At 32.4% G+C, this 22,789-nt stretch overlaps 2 protein-coding genes across 2 annotated transcripts; both read right to left on the bottom strand.

Moving 5' to 3' along the window:
* Positions 1-9,512: 9,512 nt before the first annotated feature.
* Positions 9,513-15,048, bottom strand: LOC102618907 (1-deoxy-D-xylulose 5-phosphate reductoisomerase, chloroplastic). Its single transcript, XM_006476713.4, has 12 exons — positions 14,750-15,048; positions 14,196-14,377; positions 13,819-13,905; positions 13,290-13,415; positions 13,136-13,198; positions 12,849-12,998; positions 12,603-12,670; positions 12,108-12,219; positions 11,928-12,032; positions 11,652-11,773; positions 10,530-10,676; positions 9,513-9,865 (listed from the first exon to the last, which is right to left on the bottom strand). Exons 1-12 carry the CDS (start codon positions 14,838-14,840, stop codon positions 9,697-9,699), a joined length of 1,422 nt encoding a protein of 473 aa, XP_006476776.2. The 5' UTR covers positions 14,841-15,048; the 3' UTR covers positions 9,513-9,696.
* Positions 15,049-17,033: 1,985 nt separating this feature from the next.
* On the bottom strand, positions 17,034-21,511 carry LOC102618615 (peroxisomal membrane protein PEX14). Its single transcript, XM_006476712.4, has 13 exons — positions 21,288-21,511; positions 21,129-21,200; positions 20,586-20,833; positions 20,434-20,473; positions 20,105-20,304; positions 19,738-19,927; positions 19,469-19,558; positions 18,920-18,993; positions 18,743-18,785; positions 18,602-18,669; positions 18,408-18,452; positions 18,256-18,324; positions 17,034-17,761 (listed from the first exon to the last, which is right to left on the bottom strand). Exons 2-13 carry the CDS (start codon positions 21,184-21,186, stop codon positions 17,282-17,284), a joined length of 1,605 nt encoding a protein of 534 aa, XP_006476775.2. The 5' UTR covers positions 21,187-21,200; positions 21,288-21,511; the 3' UTR covers positions 17,034-17,281.
* Positions 21,512-22,789: the final 1,278 nt, after the last annotated feature.

Raw genomic sequence — 22,789 nt, 5'->3', positions numbered from 1 at the left:
TCATGAAAGATTATTTTATCGTTATTCTTTGATTGTAATTATAAAATTTTTATGTTACTAAGAGTCATTGCTTTTATTATGACAAGTAATAGTGACAATAAATAAAATATTACATCCAATAATATTTAATGACAAAATGAGAAAAATTAATTGTATGTTTTTATATTTCCATTATAGAGACATGGTTTAGGATACTTTAACTTAAAATTTTGACACAATATTTGAGCCATTAATATCTCATAGTCTAATGGTTAATATTGAAAGTCAAAGTATAATTTCATAATGTCATATCCTCCACCATTGAATTGCATGAAATTAATAGTTTAATTTTTTGTTAAAAATTTAAATCAAAATATTTCTCACTATATATTTATATAGCCATATATATTTTTCATTGGTGAATAAAATATTTCTCATTTGTTGTAACTCATAGTATTACTAATAAAACATATATAAAATATTCTATTACAATGCCTTCTATTATCATTATTGTTTAGGTATTAATGGTTTGTAATTAAATTCATACAATACAAATTATTATAAGACTTTATGTAATATCTTTATATAAAGTATTATTGAAATAACATTACTTGTTAATTACATTTATTTTAATGCTATTAAATAAATTTATAATACCAAATGTAAAAGTTAAAAAAATGTAAAATTGTAAAGTAAGAGAATTAATACATAATAATTTTAATTCCAAAATTACTTGTATTTCTTTCATTTTTTGATGATTTAAAATATTTATCAATTGATTAGATAAAAATAATTTAAAATATGAAGAAATATCACAACTTGCAGATTACTTGTTACATTATTACTTATCCATTAAAATTAAATTAAGGGTGAAGATTCTAATATTAAATCCAATGACCCCATTATTGATTGTGGGATTTTTTTAATTATAATATACATTTTCTTTTATCAATTAATTAAAAATAAAAAAAATCTATGTTTACTTGCAACATGAAGATTACTTGTTATGATTTAAATAGCTAAATTTTTATTCACTATATCAAATGAATGGTAAATATGAAAACCCTAACATCCAAGAGTCCACAACAATCCTATTATCAATGTTGTAAAAACTCATAAAGTACTATAAAGAAATCCTAAACAAAAAATTCAGAGAATAGGTATGTTAAATGAGTGTTAAAAATAATATATACTTCATGATCAATTATACAATGGTCCTTAATATTATATAAAATAATGAGTATTTTGATATAAGATATTAAATTTTATTAAAACAGGTGTCATCAAGTATTTTTTAGGTTACAAACAATCTCACCAATGAGTTTATTGATGTACCTATGACATTCACTTAAGTGTATGTATTTAGTTATATTATTTATTAGTGTTATATTATATATAATTAATTTTACAATTGCAACTTATTTATTTGATTTGTGTTAAATAAACTACTTCATATTATATTTTATACTTAATGGTAATAGATTTTGGAGGATTTATTTAAAAAAAGATTATCACAATACAAATTTAAAGGAGAGTTGAAAAGTAATTTTAAATAAACTATGCTATTTAAGTGAAATTGCTTCAAACATTAAGGGTAGTCACAGTTATTTTACAAAATTTCTCTACCCTTGAACGGTTAACAAACTGTATACTATTATTTTTAATTTTTTTCTTTAGAACAAATATTGTATACCATTAGATTTAATCCAACGGTACACAATTAAAACATTATTAATGATGTAAAAAAATTACAACATCATAAAGAAATCATTTCTTTTGCTTTTTTAACTAATATTTTCGTAAGTGGGCACAGGAGATTGAATTTTTTTAAAAAAAAAAATTATAGATATGACGTTATTTATTTTTTATTATTCAGAAATAAACATAAAAGATTTTGTTATATCGGCGCCTATTTGAAAGGTAAAAAGCAGTATTGGATCAAAGGGGTTGGTTCCTAAAGCCTTGGGCGCTGGCTAATTATTTACCTGAGAGTTCGCGGAGGCGATGATTGGACCTGGTGGTATCCAAGAAGGACAGAGCCTTGATTTCGGTTGGGGACACCAAATTCAAAGCCATCGAGCGTTACAATTTTTTTATTTGTTCTTATTATTATTATTATTATTGTTATTCACTTATTTGTATGAGGCAAGAGTTTCGGTTGAGAGTATCATCAAGAGTAATGATACAGCCACAAACTCTTGTACAAATTTATTTTGTACAAACTGACGTGACATTAATTCATTGGTTGAATGAAAATATAAATTAATAAAAATAAATCATGTGGGCCAAGTGATATTTAATTCAACTAATCTTATCATGCCACATCAGTTTATACAAAATAAATTTGTACAAGAATTTGTGGCTGTATCATTACTCGTATCATCAATATATAAAAAAAAAAAAAAGACTGAATGAGAAGAAAGGAAAGACGAGAGATGCTGACAAAAAGTGTTTGTGTTGTACGAAATCGTTCAGAATCACATATTAATGATAAGGCGTACGTTTTATTTTAATTATCCCCTTTTACGGGAATTTAAACTTTTATTTGTGGTTCTATAACAATCCAGGGAATGTGATTAGGTCATTAGGTGCCACGCGGCAGCATGTGGATATGCCGCGAGGCGGAAATGCTAATCAGGTCACAAGATGTTGCCATGTCAGTCTTTTTCGCACGTGAACATTATTGCAAAATTTATGCACATCTTTTGTTTTTATTTGGTACGCTCTGTTTGATTGATTAATACACTTGGTCCAGAAAATGTATATATATTATGGACCTGTCTACCTTACAGATTCTGTAACATACGCACCCAATGCATGCACCACACCTGTCCTGCATATGGAGAAAAAGCGTGCAATTGTTTTTGTTTGGTAGCTAGCTAACCAATCAGGAGCTGGCTAAGTTGGATCTGTATGTTACAGAATCTGTAACTTAGCCAGCTCCATATATTATTATTATTATAATTTATAGATGATTTCTGTCGTTATTGTCGTGTAATTTGATTTCGTTTATTGGGAAAATACATTTGTTTGGCAGAAACAGACTGGTTTCGCTTCTTTTTTGTTTTTTTTGATAGTATCACTCTGGACGTGTCTATGGTACAGATTCTGTAACAAACATCTTCCGTCATCCCACCATCCGATTTTCTATTGTTTAGTTTCTCACTCCACATCCAACGGCTGATGCTGCGGTCTGTAGCTTACAGATTCCGTAAGCTAGTCAAGTCCGTATCACTCCTATAAACTGGTATCGTTTCTTCTTTCAATTGGAAACCAAAGTGCCGTGCAACTTTTTAAGCCTATTGGCTGGTAATTCCGTCACGTGGCCAATAATATTGAGTATAATTGATTTTTTCTCATTAGAGTCATTTTCGGGTCCTGTATCTATCTCTAACTCCATGACTAACGCGCCACTTGGCTGTCTGAGAAATTTTGGCCGGGCGTGACATGATAATTGATAACATCGCTCTTCTATTATACTGCCAGAGTATTCCAAAATCGATAAGTTATCGGGAGCAACTGAAATCATTTCTGATGTTGCGGAATGAAAATTGCTACTCATATGTTTACTATTTTTTTTTTTTTTTAAAGGAATGGATTTCATTCAAAGATCATTAATGATCAATAATACAATGCTAAAAGAAGCATAAATACAGGATCATATCCAGCTTAAAATTTATGCCCACGTCGAGTTTAAATAAAATAAATAGGATAACACCTTAGACTCGAGCTTAAAATAGATGCATCATCTATCAACCATTATAAATAATAGAAAATAAAGAAAATTTCCTCCCATTAAAACCACTTAAGTACCAGAGGAATTTCTCGAGACTGATCTATCCCACCTCAGCTAATGTACGTGAAACCTCTTCCAATTCGATAGTAAATATGTGTTCATATCATCCCGATATGAACACTGACATAATCATGATAAAAAAAAAAAAACCTAAAACAACACCATCTTCAACACCGAAAGAACCTCAAGAACAACAGATGTACAACATCCAACCACAAAAATCTAAACAAATCCAAAAACAAAGATGCAATGAAAATAAAAAAGAAAAAAGAAAAATAGTAAATCAAAGAAAATTATACAAAATAAAAAAAACAAACTTAAAAAGACAGAAAACAAAGATCCCAGCCGAAGAACTAAGCTCCTTCCCTGGTTGAAAAATTCTTGTTGACTTCTAGGACAGCTGCTTGAGGGCAGTGGCTATTGACTACTATCGGTTAGGACTTCAAATTGTATTCCGGCAACGACGACCGAAAAAAGTCAATTAGATGAGCATATTTAGACACTTTAAGGTCAATGGGAGCATTGGTGGTGGCAGTGATTTACCCGCAATGGTGAGGCTACTGGTTCAAGGCAATATAATCAGAAAGCGTTAGTTCAGGTTTGGTCGCTAGTGTGTGGTGACTGCAGCGTGCTTGATAGATGGTTGTTTCACCGGGGGGTGCTATTAGTTTTTGTATTTTGTTGGTTGTGTTTCAAGAGAATGTATCATTTCTTAAAGATGCATTGTTAAAAAATAAGCTTTCATTTTCTATTTCCCTTTCAACTTTACCACTCATATGTTAAAAAGGAAACTACTCTAATTTTATTGAGCTTTCATTTGGAATTAAGATTGAAATTCAATAAGTTAATTATTTCATAATTTTTTAATAAAAATAGTATTTTGTAAATTTAGTAAAAGCTACTTATTTCATTTAAGACAACTTTTAAAAGTAAGTACAAACTACTTTTTATAAGAGCTTATTAAATAAGCCATCACACATTTTAACGTTTCTATTATAGTTTGACAAAAAAATAATCATGTCCTTTTTTTTATAAACCCTAATATATATACCATTAGATATCATATTACTACAATAACTACTATATATTTTCTCTAATATTAAAATTTTAATCTAGTAAGTTCATATTTTTTGTATTTTACTTTTCTTTTTTTTTATTATAAAAATCAATAAGGCTAGCATATGATTACGTAATTTTTTTTCGAACTACGAACACTTTTACACGAAAGCTAACTCTAAATGGCTTTTAACGTTTAATATATTCTTTTAACATTTAATATATTTATCTATGTTAATATTTTATGTTATTATCAATTATAAAATAGGAGTTTTTATTAATCATAAGGCTCTTTAAAACATTGACATGACCTCCCTATTTATATTAGGAAAACATACTTTCTCATATTAACTCAAATAGGGAAACTAAATTAAACTAAAAATAAAAGATCTAAATAAATACCATAATTAATGCTAATTAAAATATAAATATAAAATTTTTGAAATAATTAAAATCCCAAAATCTTCTGATAATATCCTACATCAAACATCAATCAGAAGTCAATTAGCACAAGAATGATTTCAATGCTCAGGTGAAACTATTAGTAGATATTCTAGCTAATCATTAGATGTTATTTGTTTATGATAATAGATATAATAAAGCCAGAAGATCCTACATTCAAGGAAGTTCCTAAAGAAATATTGAGAGATTCAAGGTATATGCCCCATTGTAAAGTAATTAAATTTTCTTAATTTTTATTTTGCAAAGTTACAAATTGGTAATGAATATGTTTTTATGTTATTATCAAGATTGTATTAGTGCTATCCCTTGAAGATTAAATGCCATATATTGGCATAAAAGGAATACCAACTTAAAATATAATGGTTGCATATAATTTTGATATGTAATTTAGTTTCGCACTTGTAGGTTAGGAAGGCAGTGCACACGATGCAAGGATCCTTTTAGCAACCGTTATAAATCCTAAAATGAATTTTCTAAAGTCTCCCAAAGGTATTCTACTTTTCTTTTCCCTTTTTTAAATATTGCTTTCTTAAATATATTTCTTTATAAAGTATTTATGTTGAATTATAGTTTATATCTTTTAAATATAATGATGCAAATACATATATTTTTTACTCAACAAGAAAATATTAGTTAGTTGACATGGGATACCCCCAAATTAATGGTTTTTAGATCCATATAAAGGTAAAAAAAATACCACCTTCTACCCTTTCGTCGAGGTAATAAACCCATAATTTTTCAAGAAATATTTAATCATGCTCATTCATCTCGTAGAAGTGTTATTAAACGCACATTTAGAGTATTGAGAAAAAGATGGAATATTTTGAGAGATATGCCTAACTATCCATTTACCAAACAAGTGAAAATAATCATTGCAGCCACGACATTGTACAATAATTTAAGAAGGCACGCACAACGTGATCTTTATTTTGACAACATTGAAAGTAATTATGGTTTAATCTTTAATAAAGGAATAGTAAGAGAAAATGTCATTAAAAAAGAGTATCATAATAGTAATGCTCTAGATCACAGGACATAGAAAATTTGATGAATATTATTGTAACAAGTTTAAAGTGAATGCAATGCAAGTTACTTTTTATTTTATTTAGGTTATGTATTAGTATGAATTTTTATCATATTTTAATAGATTATGAAGTTCGTCAAGTTTTATTCAATTTAGTTTTTTATTTCATGTAATTTTATGTATTATAAAAAGACAAAAAAGGCATAAACAATTTATGAACATAATATAAAAAACTAAATGGTAGTTTAAACTTATGTAAATTTTAGTTATTGTGAAACAACACAGCACTTTTGTAATAAAAATTTACCAAATATACGTACTCTACTTTTCAAACTTACTACAATTGCAATAATTTAGACCTTATTTACCTATCTTATGTTGATGGCATCTCTGAACTCACTAATTTGGACCTTATTTGGGACTGTGATTAAAACATTATAAATAGCTTATTTATATTTAACAAAAATAGTATTTTTGATAAAATTAGCTTATTTATATTTGACAAAAATAGTATTTGATAAAATTTTCAAGACCTACTTATTTAATAAATTTCTTTGTTGGCAAGTACCCCACTTTTAAAAGAAGAAAGTTAGTCGGTTTTTATCAGCAACTTATTAAATAAGCTACCACGTCTTTTTAAAATTTTTATTATAACCTCAATATTTTAACAAAAAGATAATTATGTCTTACTTTTTGATAATCCTAATATACTAATAAAAGTCAATTTAAACTTGTGTTTATTTTAGTCACAAGGCAATTTATTTTAGTCATTGTATAATAAAATTGTACTTTTTTGTATAAATTTTTTTATCAAATGCTTATACTCAGTTTTTCAAACTCATAACAACCACAACAAGATAATTTGTCAAACATAACTGTTTTCTTAATCAACAGCTTATCTTATCCGCACAACAAAAGAAACTTATTCCATTAATCACCGCAATCCCAAAACTCACACTTAGTATCATGCAATTCTACATTGAAACTAGAACAACATAATCTAATTCCAGATGAAGCCTAAATTAAAATTTACCATGACCTTACCATTCTCTTCTTTTGGACTCATTTTGGCTTTATGGTACATCTGTCATTGCTTTTACTCTCGTCTCACTCCAACTTTATGCTTAGTTATGAGTCAATGATTTGACATTCAGAGCTCTTTTTTAATCATATTTATCACACACTATAACTTGAAAAACGGAGTAATAATATAGAGATCCTTGATTTCTTAAATGTTCACAAATAAAGATATATCTTTTTCATTTGTATTAAATAGTTATATGACCACTATTATATAGAAGTCCAGTTTGGTAATATGGTTGGATAGCTATAGGTTAAAAATCACAGCTGTTAAATATTTGGTAAACGTTTGTAGATATGATTTGCGCCTAAAATATATTTACTACACACACACACTATTTATAACTATAGTTTTTTTTTTTTTTTGTGGCTTTTAAGCCACCTTATCTCAATACCAAATGTGACTTAATAAAATTACTTTGAAAACTATAACATTGCAATTGTGGAAATAATAAAACTAAGGAAATTATCAATCATCTATCTTAAGTTACACTCTTATAAAAAAAAAATTCAAAAGTTTGAATTTACTCAATTTTCCTATCCTTAGTTTGTAATATTTATCAACTGTCCACCAGAGCGTTAAGTGCCATTCATAACTGATGAAGTCATTAGGGTAATTTAGACATTTTAACATGCTCAATATTGTAAAATTACCAATCCTCCACCATAAGTTTGCTCTGTTACAAAAAATACTATAAAATTTAAATTTGTTCAATTTCTCATCCTAAGTTTGTAATTTGTATCAACTATTTACCAAAATATTAATTGTCGTTTATAAATAATGATGTCACAAGGGTAATTCACAATTTCTATTAGGTGTTTATGAAATTGAATTTAAGGATTAGATTGATTGGATGTCTATGAATTAATGTTGAGGGTAATTTGTGGATTGAGTTTGATTGTGTAAATTTGCAAAGATAAATTATATTTTTTTAAGTAAGGAGGAAATTAGAGTTATAAGAAATCAATTTTTATTTTTATATTTTAAACTATTATTATTATTTTTTTAGCATGTTAAATGTTTACAGTATCATAGCCACCATTGCAACTTATCATTGTTGTCGATGCCTCTTTTGCTAGCCTCATGGATAGTTACAACCACCATAAGACACTTCATGGGTAGTATTCAACTCTTCATAGCCTAATGCATGTTTTTGTCAATTATTGCATATGGTTGAATGATTTAGTGATGAAGAATTTTGGTGGTGAAGGATTTGATACACATCCTAACTTGATTTTGTAAACCCTAAAAATTTATAGAAGGAAAAGATAAGGAAGAAGATAGATATGTTTTATCTTGTTTTTGGTTTGATTGGTTAATGAAGGTTTGTTACAAATTTTGGTTAGCGATCAAAATCGTTGGTGGATTTTGTTATGAAACAAAGAGCTTGTTGGGTTTACTAGGTTTTGATATTTTATTTTTGTTTTTCTTTTTAATTTAATTTTATTATATATGGCATAAAAAAAAAAGCTCTTGAATTCAAGGATAAAATGGTCATTTTACTTAGATTCTATTGAATATCTCAATAGTAACTTAAGATGAAAATTTTAACAAATTCAAATTATTGTAGTAGTTTTGATATTACGATAAACTTAAGCTGAATGACTGATCAAAGCATTAACTGATCATTTCCCATAAAACTATGTTTGAGGCGTAAGGTCCTTTTTTTTTTTATTTTTTGGCCGGGGGGGAAGGGGGGGTGGGGGGGAGGTGTCTTCCTGCGTAGACCAATTCGATATCAATCCGAATGTTATTGCCCACTCCAATATTACATAGCAAGAGGGAAGGAATATATCTTTCTTCCATATTGGAGCTGCCCTTCTCAATTGCTGTGATTGTTTGTATAAAATGAACAATTTCAAGCATTCTGGCCATTCAGTCTTTCAAATGAAGTTGAAACTAACAACAAAATATTTGCCATTATCAAACCTCGGCCGATATAGACGCGTAAAGCAAGCCCAGCCTAAACATTGTTAATACATATAGACCTTTAGCTCTAAACCAGCGATATTTCTTTGCACTACAAAAAAACATTTTTTTCTTATCTTCCATTTATTTGTGATTTAAAAAAATATCCCTTTTTCCTCTATACTAAGAGAACACCAACAGTCAAATTGGTTAAAAAATGCATTCATACATTTGCACCTATAAAATCGGGGACACATACTGAATCCCCACCTTATATTTATTTATGGTACAATTGCTCGATGCCTCTTTAAACATTGACGAGAATACCAGTTTTTGGCAAAAAGTAAACACATCTCTCTAGTTCTCAAAGTAGGGCATCAATGCAAGCAGTCATGCTGGAACAGGGCTTCTACCAGATGAAAATTGCAAACCAGCTGCATACTCTCGTGCCCATGCATCATAATGTATTATATCCTCTAGGGAAGGCGAGGTTACCAAGTCCGCCCTGTGCTTATCACACGTTAGCTCCACAACCTTGAAAATATCCAGATAGCCAATCCTGTATCCATGAAGACACTATATTATTAATATATTTTGCAAGAGAATATATTATTAATATATATTAAGCTCTCCAATTTATTATACGAGCAGTACTAGAGCAAGCTTAAAGAAGAACTGTAGTTGGAAATTACTAGAATGATATCATTTAAACTTTTGATCATTTCACTGCACAAGAAAAAGTTTCCCTCTTTTCTATTCATGGGCAGGAACTAGTAGAGATCAAGAAGTTGACAATCTAAGTCAATATGAAAATGAGTGTCAAAAGTTATTTCCAACTAATAAGCAACTATGAATTTCGGGAGTTATGCTGCATAATTCATGACCATCTAGCCCTTTTTTTTTTTTTTTGGGTTCTTGTATTTTTCCATTTTTTTCCCCCCTCTTTTTTCAGTTGCCATGCCCCTCACTCCACATCATCCCAAAACAAATCAAACCACCTTCAAGGTAGGTGTGGGGGGTTAGACCCTTGGCCTCTTGCTTCCATTGCAAGATTCAAACCAATTGGGTTGCCCCCTTGGATACAAGCATTATTAACGTGATCTTTAGCACGCTCCTTGTTGAACGATAAAATCACACAAAATTCAAGGAAAACCAGGAAACAAACTCATCATGTCTTAAAACTTAACAAAGCAATATTTTCTATCAAGACCAGGGATACATACTTTTCATCAATGAACATCTCTACTGCTTTCTCGTTAGCTGCACTAAGAACTCCTGTCATGGTGCCTCCAGCCCGTCCAGCAGCATAGGCAAGATTTACAGATGGATATTTTGCAGTGTCAGGAGCCACAAATGTTAATGATCCAAGCCTGAATCATCCATTTCAATTTTAGTCACACATCTAAGAATGACCCTCAGCATAGATATAAAGACACACAGAAAGATTGTTTTAACCTCACACATGAAAAATCCCTATAACAAGAGTCTTCTCTAAGAACATTTGTTTCAGAGATAAAATAATGGAGGCATAACAAAATAAAAATAATTGAAATCACCTTAATTGCATGCTCATCAGTCATGAATAATGCAAATGAAACAATTAAAAGTATTGGTCACAGGATCACTTTTCAATCCATCCATGTTTTTAAGGCATGCCACTTCTAAGAATATATTATTTTAGAAATGTAAGGATATTGATTTTTTTCCCTCCTATTTTAACCTTAAAGGTAGGGCTGCAAAGCCTTTTTTTTCTTTTCTTTTCAAAAATCCACCTCCCCAAGATTCAAGCATAGGTGACCATTACTGGAATAAGATTTGTATTATCTATGAATTAGATTTATCTCAACAAAAAAACGCATATTTCGATACACTAACAGACAAAAAACTGTGTTTTTTCAATGTATTGAAATCTGTATTTTTTTTGGATTTTAGTGACGTCCTCAGTTTAACAAAGTGAGAATGTCCTCACTAGGAAAGGAATATATAAATATATATATATATATATATATATATATATATATAGAGAGAGAGAGAGAGAGAGAGAGAGAGAGAGAGAGGCAGGTCATGAATGAATAAAAGAATGATGTCTTGACTACATATCTTGCTTCCTTCGCTCTTTTATTCTATTTCTTTCTGTTTCGTTTCTCACCATTTCTAGTAACAAGTGTCAATAAATAGACGATTGTGAAATGCTTGGGTTGAATTTGGGTCATTTGAAAGTAATACTGCCAGTGTACGTAAAGCAGAACTTACTTTTGAAACATAATCACAAGGAGTTTTTATTTTATAAAAAGGAGACAAAAGATGTTTAAAACCATATTTTGACAAGGGAAAAAACCAGTTACTTGGAAAGATCAAGGCGAGGCCACGTCAATTCGGAGCAGTAAATTCTTTCTGGCCAAGACATTGTATAAATGATTGGTAAGCGCATATCAGGCCAACCCAACTGTCCAATAACAGAAGAATCCTGAAAAGATATTGATGCAAAGACAAGAGATCAGAAGGCAAGAAACAACTATCAAAATTTACACAGAGAGTTCATGTCATCTCAATGGCACAGCTAACGTTATCTCAATGGCACCGCTGCTATAAACTAACATGACAACTGGATAGAGTAAGACCTGTGTTTCGACCATTGAGTGTATGATAGACTGTGGATGAATTATTATCTCAATATTATCATATTCGGCTCCAAATAGGTAATGGGCTTCAATTACTTCTAAACCCTGTCAAATAACAAGAGTGTGAGGGCCTTAACTTATTTTCAAATTGTACAATGGAGAAGTCAGTTGAAAACAAACCTTGTTGAAAAGGGTAGCAGAATCGACAGTAATCTTTTTTCCCATACTCCAGTTAGGATGCTTCAATGCATCAGCCACTTTAACTTCTTTCAGTTTCTCAACCGGCCAGTCCCTGTCAGAAATAAAGAGTAACAAATGTTAGTCAAGCTTCTATGTAATGCACCCAATGGATAGAATCAAAATGCAGAAGTGGCGGTTCAAAATTCGCCATGAAAATGTTGGTGAGTTAGATCAACTATCCTCCATTATTCAATGTAAAATTTAAAAAAATTATTCAATGTAAAATTTAAAAAAAAAATTGAAAAGGCATAAATGGATATGGGTAATGTGCCAAAATAATAATAATAATAAACAACAGAAGTAAAAATAAGACAGAAGCTTAAGCCTGAAGTTTGTGGATGCAATATGAGTCACTCATGTAAAACAAAATAATGTTCCCAATGTAGATTTTCACCAATAAGATCAAGGAATCTAACAGGAATTATGATCCCACACCTGAAAGCCCCACCAGATGCAGTTAAAATAATGCGCCGAAGTGCACCCTCAGGCAAGCCTTGAATACACTGCAGAAAGGAGATTTTACACGTTTTATAGTCAGATGATGCAAGTGCAAGAAAGATATTCACCATAGAAATACGTAAATGCATAACAGACAATAAAGTACTACAAATGCACTGAAAGAATATATCATTTACATATAATTCTACTGGTACTCTGTAATCAACACATAAGTGTTCATACCTGAAATATGGCAGAATGTTCTGAATCAGCTGGAAGAATTTTTATGTTATGCTTGTGAGCTAGAGGAAGGACAAAAGGACCACCAGCAATCAATGTCTCCTTATTGGCCAAAGCTATATCTTTTCCTGCTTCTATCGCAGCAACTGTAGGCTGTTAAAAAAATAACAAGAAAACTTTCAGATGGCAAATTCATGTTTTCTGATGACTGAAATCTTGGTTAGCTTCTACTCTACTACTCAATCTGGGATCCATAAAAAAGGAATTCAATAACAAAATTGGGGACTTGCCTTTAATCCTGCACAACCGACTATACCTGTCACCACGGTGACAGCATCTGGGTGTCGGGCAGCCTGAAAAGAAATTCAAAACAATATCTTCTCAATAATAAGAATTTGTTCCATCCGTGTAACCAAAATAAAGGAGGAATTGGTAGATTCCTACCTCAATGACTCCCTGTTCCCCGGCCAAAATCTCGGGCTTTTCTTCAACATTAGCCAAAGCCTCCTTGATTTCATCAAGTAATGACTCATTTCTAACAGCAACTACTTGAGGTTTGAATCTCTTCACCTGTAATGTGCTAAAAGATTAATCAAGATTCAAGAGAGCTAAAGCTACAATATTGATTTTCAATCTACTCGATCAAGTTCATTAAATCAACGCTTTGTTCTCCTAGATGTGAACAAATAAATTCAACCATGATCAGAAATAAAATTTTGCTGATTCAAAGTTGCTAACACTGTGGAACAACTTTCTATATGTTAAAGATAAATAAATAAGAGGAAAGTAATTTTCTGGTGGTGTTTCTCCAAAACCCATGTTGCTTATGTGACATAGGTGATAAGTGATAGTTTATCATCAGTTATTACCATGTAAATTTACAAAATAAAGTGATGAAGGTAAGTTTTGACCATCACAGTGCTAAAGAGTGAACTTGCAAGTTCTATTGAACATCACGAAACAGAAAGCTTACCTGATCAGCAAGAAGAGTTATATTTGAACCAGCTGCCAGTGCCACAACTCTGAATTTATCTTCATGCTCCGCAACTATGTCCAACGTCTAGTTAATAGACACAAATTAAAAGGAGAAATATCAGAGGGTAGGACAGTAACCATTCACCTCCTTTGGCCCCTATTCCTTTTATGAGTTTTAATTTTAGCTGCATAAAAATGGTTTGGTCCCATGACTTATTCCTGTTTTTGGTTTTTTTAGCAACTTTAAATAGCACAGGGATTGATCTTTTAAGGAACTCTTAGTTATCAGAAAACTAGAACATGTTAGTCTAATTGATGCATTTTTATACCATTAGTTATACTTTTGATGTCTGGATGGTTTTAAATTTGAAGTACCTGAGTTCCAATAGAACCAGTTGACCCAAGCACTGAGATTGGCTTTGGACCATCCCAAGTCTTACGAAAAGTCTCTGTAACAGCTCGGCCTGGCCATGCAGGAGGAGGTCCCTGAGCAGAACATTGAACTATTCTACCAAACGTCGCCGTTGCATTATCCTTCCTCTTCAAAGGAAACCCACCTAATAATAAATAAAATGACAGCAAAAAACCTTTATTTAATTTCATTCATTCAAATAGATGAAAGCTCGGACACATTAATTAACACAATCGCCACCAAACAAAGCTGACAGACATTAGAGACACGTACACCAACTCAAATATCATAGCGAAATTAAGGGAATTGTTGGTAACTGCTTAATTTAAATTTTCGAAAGTACAACAACAGCCAAGCTAAACTCCGGTCTGGGGCTCGGCCAAATTAATAATATTATTTTTCACCAATTAAAGCCGTAACATCTCAATTCTGAACGCGCGCGCACACGCACACACACGCGTACTCTTACTGAATAAAATTTGAACTCAAGAATGTTTGTAAGTAATGAATCTGAAACCTGAGAGCTTGGGGAGGCGATGATTTGACCTGGTTGTCTCCAAGAAAGAGAGAGCCTTGATTTCAGCTGGGGACTGCAAATTCAATGCCATCAAAGCTTTAACAACCTTTTTTTTTTCTCCTCTTTTTATCTCTCTCTCTCTCTCTCTCAACACAAGTTTCAGTTCGGAGCAGCAATAAAGAAATAATGAAAGAAGAAGAGGAGAAAGTGACTTTAAAATGTAATTCGTGGCGGTGTACGAAGTTGACCAAAATTCATCATCATCAACAGCATTGTTATTTATGGCTTCCCATTTTATTATTTATCCATTTTTACTGCAAATTCTTAGGTGCCGTCCATAACAGCCTAATTGGTAGTAAACAAATTTGGAAAATGAAAAGTGTGTGATGAGAATGCACGTGGCAACACGAGGATAAGACGACGAGAGCGGCAATTGCAATGGGAAATCACATTGGTGGAAAGGTGAAAACAGAGAGATCTCGCCGTTTGCCAGGTCATTAAATCACCCCTTACGACGTCGTTTCCATAATGGGCATGACTGCATGAAAGGATAAATTAATTAACGTCTGTATATGGTGGTAGCCGCGTTTGATTCCACTGCAACGCGTCCAAATTTTATGTCTTTCGAGTAAAGTAGTGTTACTGTTATTGTTGGGAGATTGTTCTGATACTTCCATAATATTGAAAAAAATTTGTCATTTTTCTAATGGAGTGGATTTTTTTTTTTTTTTTTTCAAAAAACAGTATTGAATCGCACTTTGCACAAAACAGAGACTGAAACTGACCCAAAGTGAAATTTCAATGCGTAATGGTTTGGTAGAATTCATTTTTGGATTGAAAAAATATTGGGGCATCTTATCCTCATAGACTTTAACAAGATTCATATTCGCTCATGTTGGCCGTTTCTGATCTCTCAAGTCTCAACTACCCGTCTGAGAAATTAAAATATATTATTTGTAATTTTTGCCATGAAGATGATAATTAAATTAATAGGGTCTTGACCAACAAAGTGTTGGTTCCACTGGCAATGAAGTCCCCTTAAGCGGTTTGATTGGGTTTACTCTCCAGTTCGAGTAGCAGGAAAATCATTTTTGTTGGGAGAACCTGTGCCTCTCGGTTCGAGAGGAGACTTATAATCTAGGTTGTGGTACGAGCTTAAAGGTACCTCACACAATTAAAGCCCTCCCCAAAATACCTCGTGGTCAAAATAAAAAAATTAATAGGGTCTTGTTACCTTACTAAAGTACAACACCTTAATTAAATAGAATGACTGATCCACATGAATTCACCTTCAATCACTTGTTTTATCGGGATTGTATATTACAGAAATCGTAAGGTAGCCAAACCTTAAGGTCTTACTACCTTACAACATCTGTAAGGTACAACCCCTAATAAAATGGAATGATTGACTCACATGAATGGGCTTACGTTGAGTCACTTATTTTGTTGGGACTGTACCTTACAGAAACTGTAAGGTAGCCAAACCATATTTAATAGGTTCTTGCTTACATCACTCTTTCGTAACGATGGTATAAAATAATCTCTTTTTATTGGAATATCATAATTACATATAGTTTTGTCACTGGAATAAAAGAGTCAAAATCGACTGCTCTGATTCAGCGGCCCTTGTATTTGACGGCATCTCTAAACTCGCTGACTTGGTATCATCCTTAATGAAGGATTTCATTGCTGCACTTTGGCTGTAACTTGCAATCTAATATAATAATAGCACCGTTGTCCGAAAAAATACAATAATATAATATAATAATAGTACCAAGGAGGCCACCATTGACCTTTCCTGAAATAATCAAAATTTCAAATTTGGTTTCTAATATTTTAAAGTTTTATTTTACAACATTTTCAAGATTACTACAGACAGAAACTGGAAACACGCGTGCTGGCCCTCTTGGTCTGGTACGCCGGTCGTTAGTGTCCAGCTTGACTATAACCCCTCCCCACCTAACCAACGTGAAAAACATACCGCTATTTTTACGCCGTCCCTATACTCTTAATTAATTTCTTAATTAACAATGTTTAAACAGAGACACGAGATTAGGTAGATGAATTTCAAGTCAACGAGAAATGTGTGAAAGTTTGAAAGAGAAAGCTAGCTACGGAAAGCAACCATCACAAAATATAAGCGTGCAAATTAGACTCTGCAAGAGTAAGATGATGAAACCAAAAAAACAAAAAAAAAAAAAAAGGAAAAAGAAAACATAAAAGTCCAGTTACTCATGAGAAAGACTAACCACCGTCGTGCAGTGAGTGAGAATGTGGACCACGATTAAGAATAGCTTGCACTCTAATGGACTTATGCAATACTAGTCCATGATACACACACAAGGCTTGCCATCATGAATTAATGGTTCAAAACCTTATACTCTCACGGGAAGTAAACAGTTGAGTGCATTATTGCACGAGTAAAGTACATGATTGATGTGGTAAGGAGCACATTGTTTCACATCGATATCAAATATTCTGGAACGATTATTATCATTCTTCTGAGTATACATTCAGTACCTGAGGTTCCTCTCATGCATGTGTTTCTTGTTCTTCTTGAATCTCACTTGAGTTCTGCACTGAGCCATTGCCTTTGATCTCTTCTATACCACCAGCTTCAGATATTTTTGTGATCCTCTGCAACTCATCAGTGACTTCGGAAGTTTGAGATGCTAACTGATGACTGGTCGATTGTTCTGTTGGACCTGATGGTTTTGGCCTTCGGATGGCTTCGGCTGCTTCTGGCATTACAACAGGAGGTGGCTGGGGAGGAACCCATGTCCGCTGTACTGGTGGCTCATTGGTTCGCACACTGTAGGGACCAGCCTTGATTTCATCTTCACCAACCTCTGTGATCTTCACATTTTTCCGCTGCCACCAAGGAACTGAACTGTCATCATCTGACTGATGGTTCAGCCCATTATCTTGAACCTTGAAATTCAAGCCTTCTGCACTTACTTGAGACTGGATTACTTGGCCAGATGCATTTTGGGCCTGGCCAACCTCCCAAGGCTACTCGGTAGGAGGAAAAAGTAATAATCAAGATCAGTTAAATTTGAGGAAATTCATAACTATTTTCATACGGTCATACATCTTAATGCAGTTTAACAAACTGTCACCAAATCTTTATAAAAGCCCCTTTTCTCTATTTTAAGAGTCATATTTGTATATAAATTTTTTAAAAAAAATAATCTTTTTCAAATCAAATGCCAGTTTTTACAATTTCAAAAAATAGGGGCTAGCCATTGGATTAATGTGTGTTTTCTATAGAATGTCCAAATGTCAAACATGTGAAACAGATGAAAGTAATACAATATTAAGCCCTATATACTGATGCAGGAATTATAAAATTGATGATGCAAAGTTAAGCTATAGTTCGTATCTGTAAGAGTCAATATAACTCTAAAATACAAAACTAATTATTTAGTTCTGAGATGCAATTGCTCATATAACCAATGGATTCAAAGAGGAATTCATAATTCACAAATCTAACAAAAAAAACAAACCTTGGCTTTTGGTGCTAAGCGTGGATTTGGTAGTTGCTGACTAGGGTTGGGAGGTAGATCATTTATGTCCTGTATATGAATCCACAAAGATTGAGAATCAGCAGTGACCACCAAACTGGTCAATGTCAACCATCAGAAATGAAATTCATTACCCTAATGTTGGGAGGTTTCTCCCCTCTCTGCACCATTGCCATGATCTGCAACATTATTACCCGACCAAAAAAAAAATTAGATAATCAAGAAAATGTGAACACGCAGCAAGAGTCAGACAAGCGTACGCGCAAATAAATTTCCAGTTAAAAGAATAAGAATTTCTGAGAAATAAAGGCACAACGAAAGTACTTGCCTCCATATATGACTTTGGGTGCGGTGCAACAGTGGGTTCTCCAGCTGCAGGTGGCGAGGAAGATCTCACTGCATAGAAAATTCTAGTTATTTAATGTAGAAATTCAATCCAGTAAAAAATAAGCAACAAATAATAAGCAACCTGATCTCATGTCAAAGTCTGCCTTGCCATTAGCATACGGTTGCTGCCAAGGAATTTTGTTTCAGTAAAAGTCAACTTAGAGCTCAAATTTGAATCAGAACATCTATGTGCCATTTTTTCTGTACAGAGTTAAAGATTATGAAAACCATTCTCAGTCTACACCTTTTTTCAGCTTACCTTCACACCTGTGACTGAATCCCTATGATCTTCTTGATTAACAAGAGAGGTTCTCCCAGAATTATTAGATTGACCTGATAATTAGACGGAAGAAAAGGATATGCTGTCAACAAGTTGATCAAATCATAATACACAATTAACAAGATTTCATATGTTCAAGAATGTTAACTAAGTATTTGATGATAATTACCAAGGCACTGGCCTCACTACAGAGAATAAGACATTACAGAGTGATCAGGCAGCAATCTTATGCATATGTAATGCACAGTTTAGCTGACGCAACAATAAATTTTAAATTCATGTGTGAAGTAAAAAATAAAGCAAGGATTGATGTCCATTGGCTAAAGAGCCTTAAAACCCAGTAACGTGCATTTCAGTTGAGAAATTTGGGCAATGCTTAGGCATGCATGTATAAGCTAATTATGATCATAGTATCCATAACAAATCAAGCTTGCAGTCAAATTGCAATAAAACAAGCAGCAACCGAGAGCCAGAATGCTCAAGAATATGACTATATGATTCCCTGATTAGAAGCAAGATCTAATGTACCTTCTAACTTCCTGATGGAATTACTCATGGACTTCATTTCCTGAAGTTGAACATCTAACAGATTCATAAATTCTGAAAAATATCTCCTCTCTGAAAAATGAAAAAGGTTGTGGTATGTGAAGATTATTACTAATTAATGAACAATTTTAAGCATCAAAAGGAAAGGATCAGTCTAAATAGCAATGAAGCTTAAGAAGATTGCTGTGTGAGTATATGAACTAAAGAAGTAGAATAACACTATATGAACAAAGGATCCAGTGGAATAGCACCTTCATTTTTTGAGTTCAACAGTTCTTGGCTTGCCTTTGCCACATCAGATGCTGCTGCTGCTGCTGCTTTTGCAGCTGCAGCCGCTTCTTCCGCCAAACTTGGTTTTGCGTTACTTTTCTTTTCACTATCATCTTCTTCTTCCAGTACAACTTTCCGTATCCAAGACTTCAACCTAGGGATAAGAGATTTCTGAAACAAGGAGATACATTATATGACTGTGTATCAAACATAAAATATGAAGTTGGGCAAAAGATGCACGGAGATGCGGTGACCATACTGATAATGCCAATAGAACATGAATATCAGACATCAATACATCTGATTAAAGTTCCCAAAGAAGGTAAAACAAAGGTTATCTGTTGTTACCTTAAAAAAAACTGCAGTTCCAGCACCAGAAGCAGCCAGTAATCCAACAGCAAGAACAGCATGATACCAGTGAAATCGTGACATCATCGTTGTACTCACTGGTGAAACAGCAGTAGGAGCAGCCCCTGCAGGCTGCGGTTGCAAAGCTTGTGTTGGGGCCTGAGATTGAATGTTTGATGATGATGATTTCACCTGCCCAACTGCTTGTAAACAGCATCAGTGATAAAAACTTCAGCTAACTTTAATATAACTAAAGTTATATTAAATGCATGAATTGCCAACACCACAGAAAAGCTGATATAACTAACTTTAATACGTAACCTCATTACCTTGGTTAGCACTGGTTGCCTGTGCACTCGGCGGTGGGTCCTGAAAATTCCAGGGGAAAACAATAAATATTAAAAAATAGAGAACTGATGAATGCTTCAGAAAACAATTCAATAGAACAGCAAAGTTAACTGAAAACAAATAATATACTTACAGGAACACGGCGAAAAGCCTCATCTATCTCCTCCTTTGTAAGCCCCTTCTTCTCGAGGAAAGATCGCCGATAAATAACTGGAGAACCCCTAACTTTAGGGTGTGAAAGGAATTTTACAGCATTCTGCACTTGCTCCTCTCTCATCGGCTCTGAATTCACAAACACAGATGGAGAAGAAATAGGCTGTTCAGCAGCCTCCGGCGGGCCATCTTGCTGGACCCCAGTTGCCTGTTGTGATGTCTCTGCAGCTGAAATTAAAATTAACAAAATGAGGGAACATTATTTATCCTCAGCCAAATTTTTTTTGCTCTCTCAATAAATTGCAAATAACAAAGCTCCATAATATACCATTTCTACTCAATTATACTTTCTTTGGAACTTCTTATTGATAAGAATTAAACATAAGTTCATTCCAACACGAATTAACAAACACCAATTAAAGTTGACAAATTTCGGCAAATACCAAATAATAATTGATAAAGTAAATCAATTTTAGCCAATCAAAATTAAGGGGAAATTGAAATGAAATGAAATGAGAAGAACCTAAGGTTGGGGGGTTCCCAGCCGTGGAACTGGGAGAAGGCGGAGATTGAGTCGCCATTAAAACTCAAAATCCTGCAAAACGAAACGACACTCAATTAAAAGAAATAAAAGCAAGTTGAGGGAAAAAGAGAAGTGAATCGATACGGTGGAGTTGCTTACGATGATGATGATGATGATGATGATTATGATTATGACGTCAGTGAAGACACAGCAGGTTTTTGCTCATCTCGAAGCAAGACTGCTCCTTTGCCGATAGCCTTACTACAGAGTGACGCCAAAAACGCTATTCTTCTCCAATTTTCACTTTTTTTTTAGCAGATAATTGGAATTTCGTTTTTTTTTCTTCTTCTTCTTTTTCAGGATCGTAACATTTTCTAATTAAATATATATTAACCACAATGATTATCAAAAAAAAAAAAAAAATCGCCGCAATGGCAATGCCGGTTTGGGCTTTTACCGCGATGGCTCCAGGGCTTCGAGCCTATAGCCGTAGGGGGGAGAAAAAAAAAAGGCTGCCCTTTAAAAAATAAAACCGGATCATTAGTTTGGTTTCAAAAATAAATAATAAAAAAATAAAGATGGATTGGTTTATATAAAAAATAGAAATTATGAAATATAAAGAAATTTATGGTTTAAAATAAATAAAAAAACCAATAATCGAATCAATTCAATTCGGTTGGATTTAGATTATTTATCGTAAAAGAAAAAAAATTCGTTCAGCTCAATTTGATTTGGAACTGAACCAAATTGAATATTTTTACACAATGCTCATGAACATCATACTAACAAATAATAATTATGATCCATTACATTCCTTCTTAACATGTATTTTATATTTACGTCTAGTCCAGACCATCAACTTATACATTATTTTCGGGTAGCAAATCAATAATGTAATCAATAGCTAACAACAGTCGTTCACAAATAAATTCATTCATCAATATATATTCATAATAATAGAACTTGTGAATAAGTCAACAAGGTCATTGTATGCATGCTTTCCTCCAACACAAAGATAATGAAACAATGAAGGAATGAGTTTTCAAAAAGTTAATTTTCTACAAAATCCTTCTAAGGAGAACCGATGGGAAAATATTGTATTATGTTATATTAATGTCACATCGCATGTCTCGTGTTTATAAAAGGAAATAAATAGCCGTGGTAACAATTTTTTAAAAAAAATTAGGTTAATCAAAATACATCATAATACAAATATTATTATTTTAAATTAAAATTTAGAGATTTTTTGGCTGATAATTTAATATTAAGTCATAACATTTTTATTTATTTGGTAAAATAAAATTATTAATTTGTTATTTTTTATCAACAAATATTAAATTAATATTTACTTAGATGAAAAATCATTTGAATAGTCATTACTAATTTGTTATTGCACATTAAATACTTTAAAATATTTATACTACTAATTAATTTACTCAATATTATAATCAGTTGATGATATGACGAGTCATCTATGCATTAAGCTTTTTTGTAATGTCATTTATATAATAAAATTATAAACAACATCTCATACAACTTCCACTTCGGAGTAAAAGTTTTATAAAATACAAATTATGTGCTAAACCAATAAACGACATGCCATATACTTTTCATAAATTGTACAAGATATCATTTACATGTTTTTTTTTCTAAGTAGATGA

This window comes from Citrus sinensis, chromosome 3 (assembly GCF_022201045.2).
Source record: "Citrus sinensis cultivar Valencia sweet orange chromosome 3, DVS_A1.0, whole genome shotgun sequence".
Lineage (NCBI taxonomy): Eukaryota > Viridiplantae > Streptophyta > Magnoliopsida > Sapindales > Rutaceae > Citrus > Citrus sinensis.
The sequence above is the reverse complement of the archived record's forward strand: the minus strand, read 5'-3'. Positions and strand labels throughout refer to the sequence as shown.

What these genes read in the sequence shown, in the direction of transcription:
- LOC102618907 (XM_006476713.4), bottom strand. Translation starts at nt 14,840, where the DNA reads ATGGCATTGAATTTGCAGTCCCCAGCTGAAATCAAGGCTCTCTCTTTC. An exon ending in TAACTCTTCTTGCTGATCAG is followed by an intron (nt 13,416 to 13,818) that starts GTAAGCTTTCTG and finishes AGCACATTACAG; the next exon opens with GTGAAGAGATTCAAACCTCA. An exon ending in TCGGTTGTGCAGGATTAAAG is followed by an intron (nt 12,999 to 13,135) that starts GCAAGTCCCCAA and finishes TTTTTTTAACAG; the next exon opens with CCTACAGTTGCTGCGATAGA.
- LOC102618615 (XM_006476712.4), bottom strand. Translation starts at nt 21,186, where the DNA reads ATGGCGACTCAATCTCCGCCTTCTCCCAGTTCCACGGCTGGGAACCCC. An exon ending in GAACTGCAGTTTTTTTTAAG is followed by an intron (nt 19,928 to 20,104) that starts GTAACAACAGAT and finishes TCCTTGTTTCAG; the next exon opens with AAATCTCTTATCCCTAGGTT. An exon ending in GCTTAGCACCAAAAGCCAAG is followed by an intron (nt 17,762 to 18,255) that starts GTTTGTTTTTTT and finishes CCTACCGAGTAG; the next exon opens with CCTTGGGAGGTTGGCCAGGC.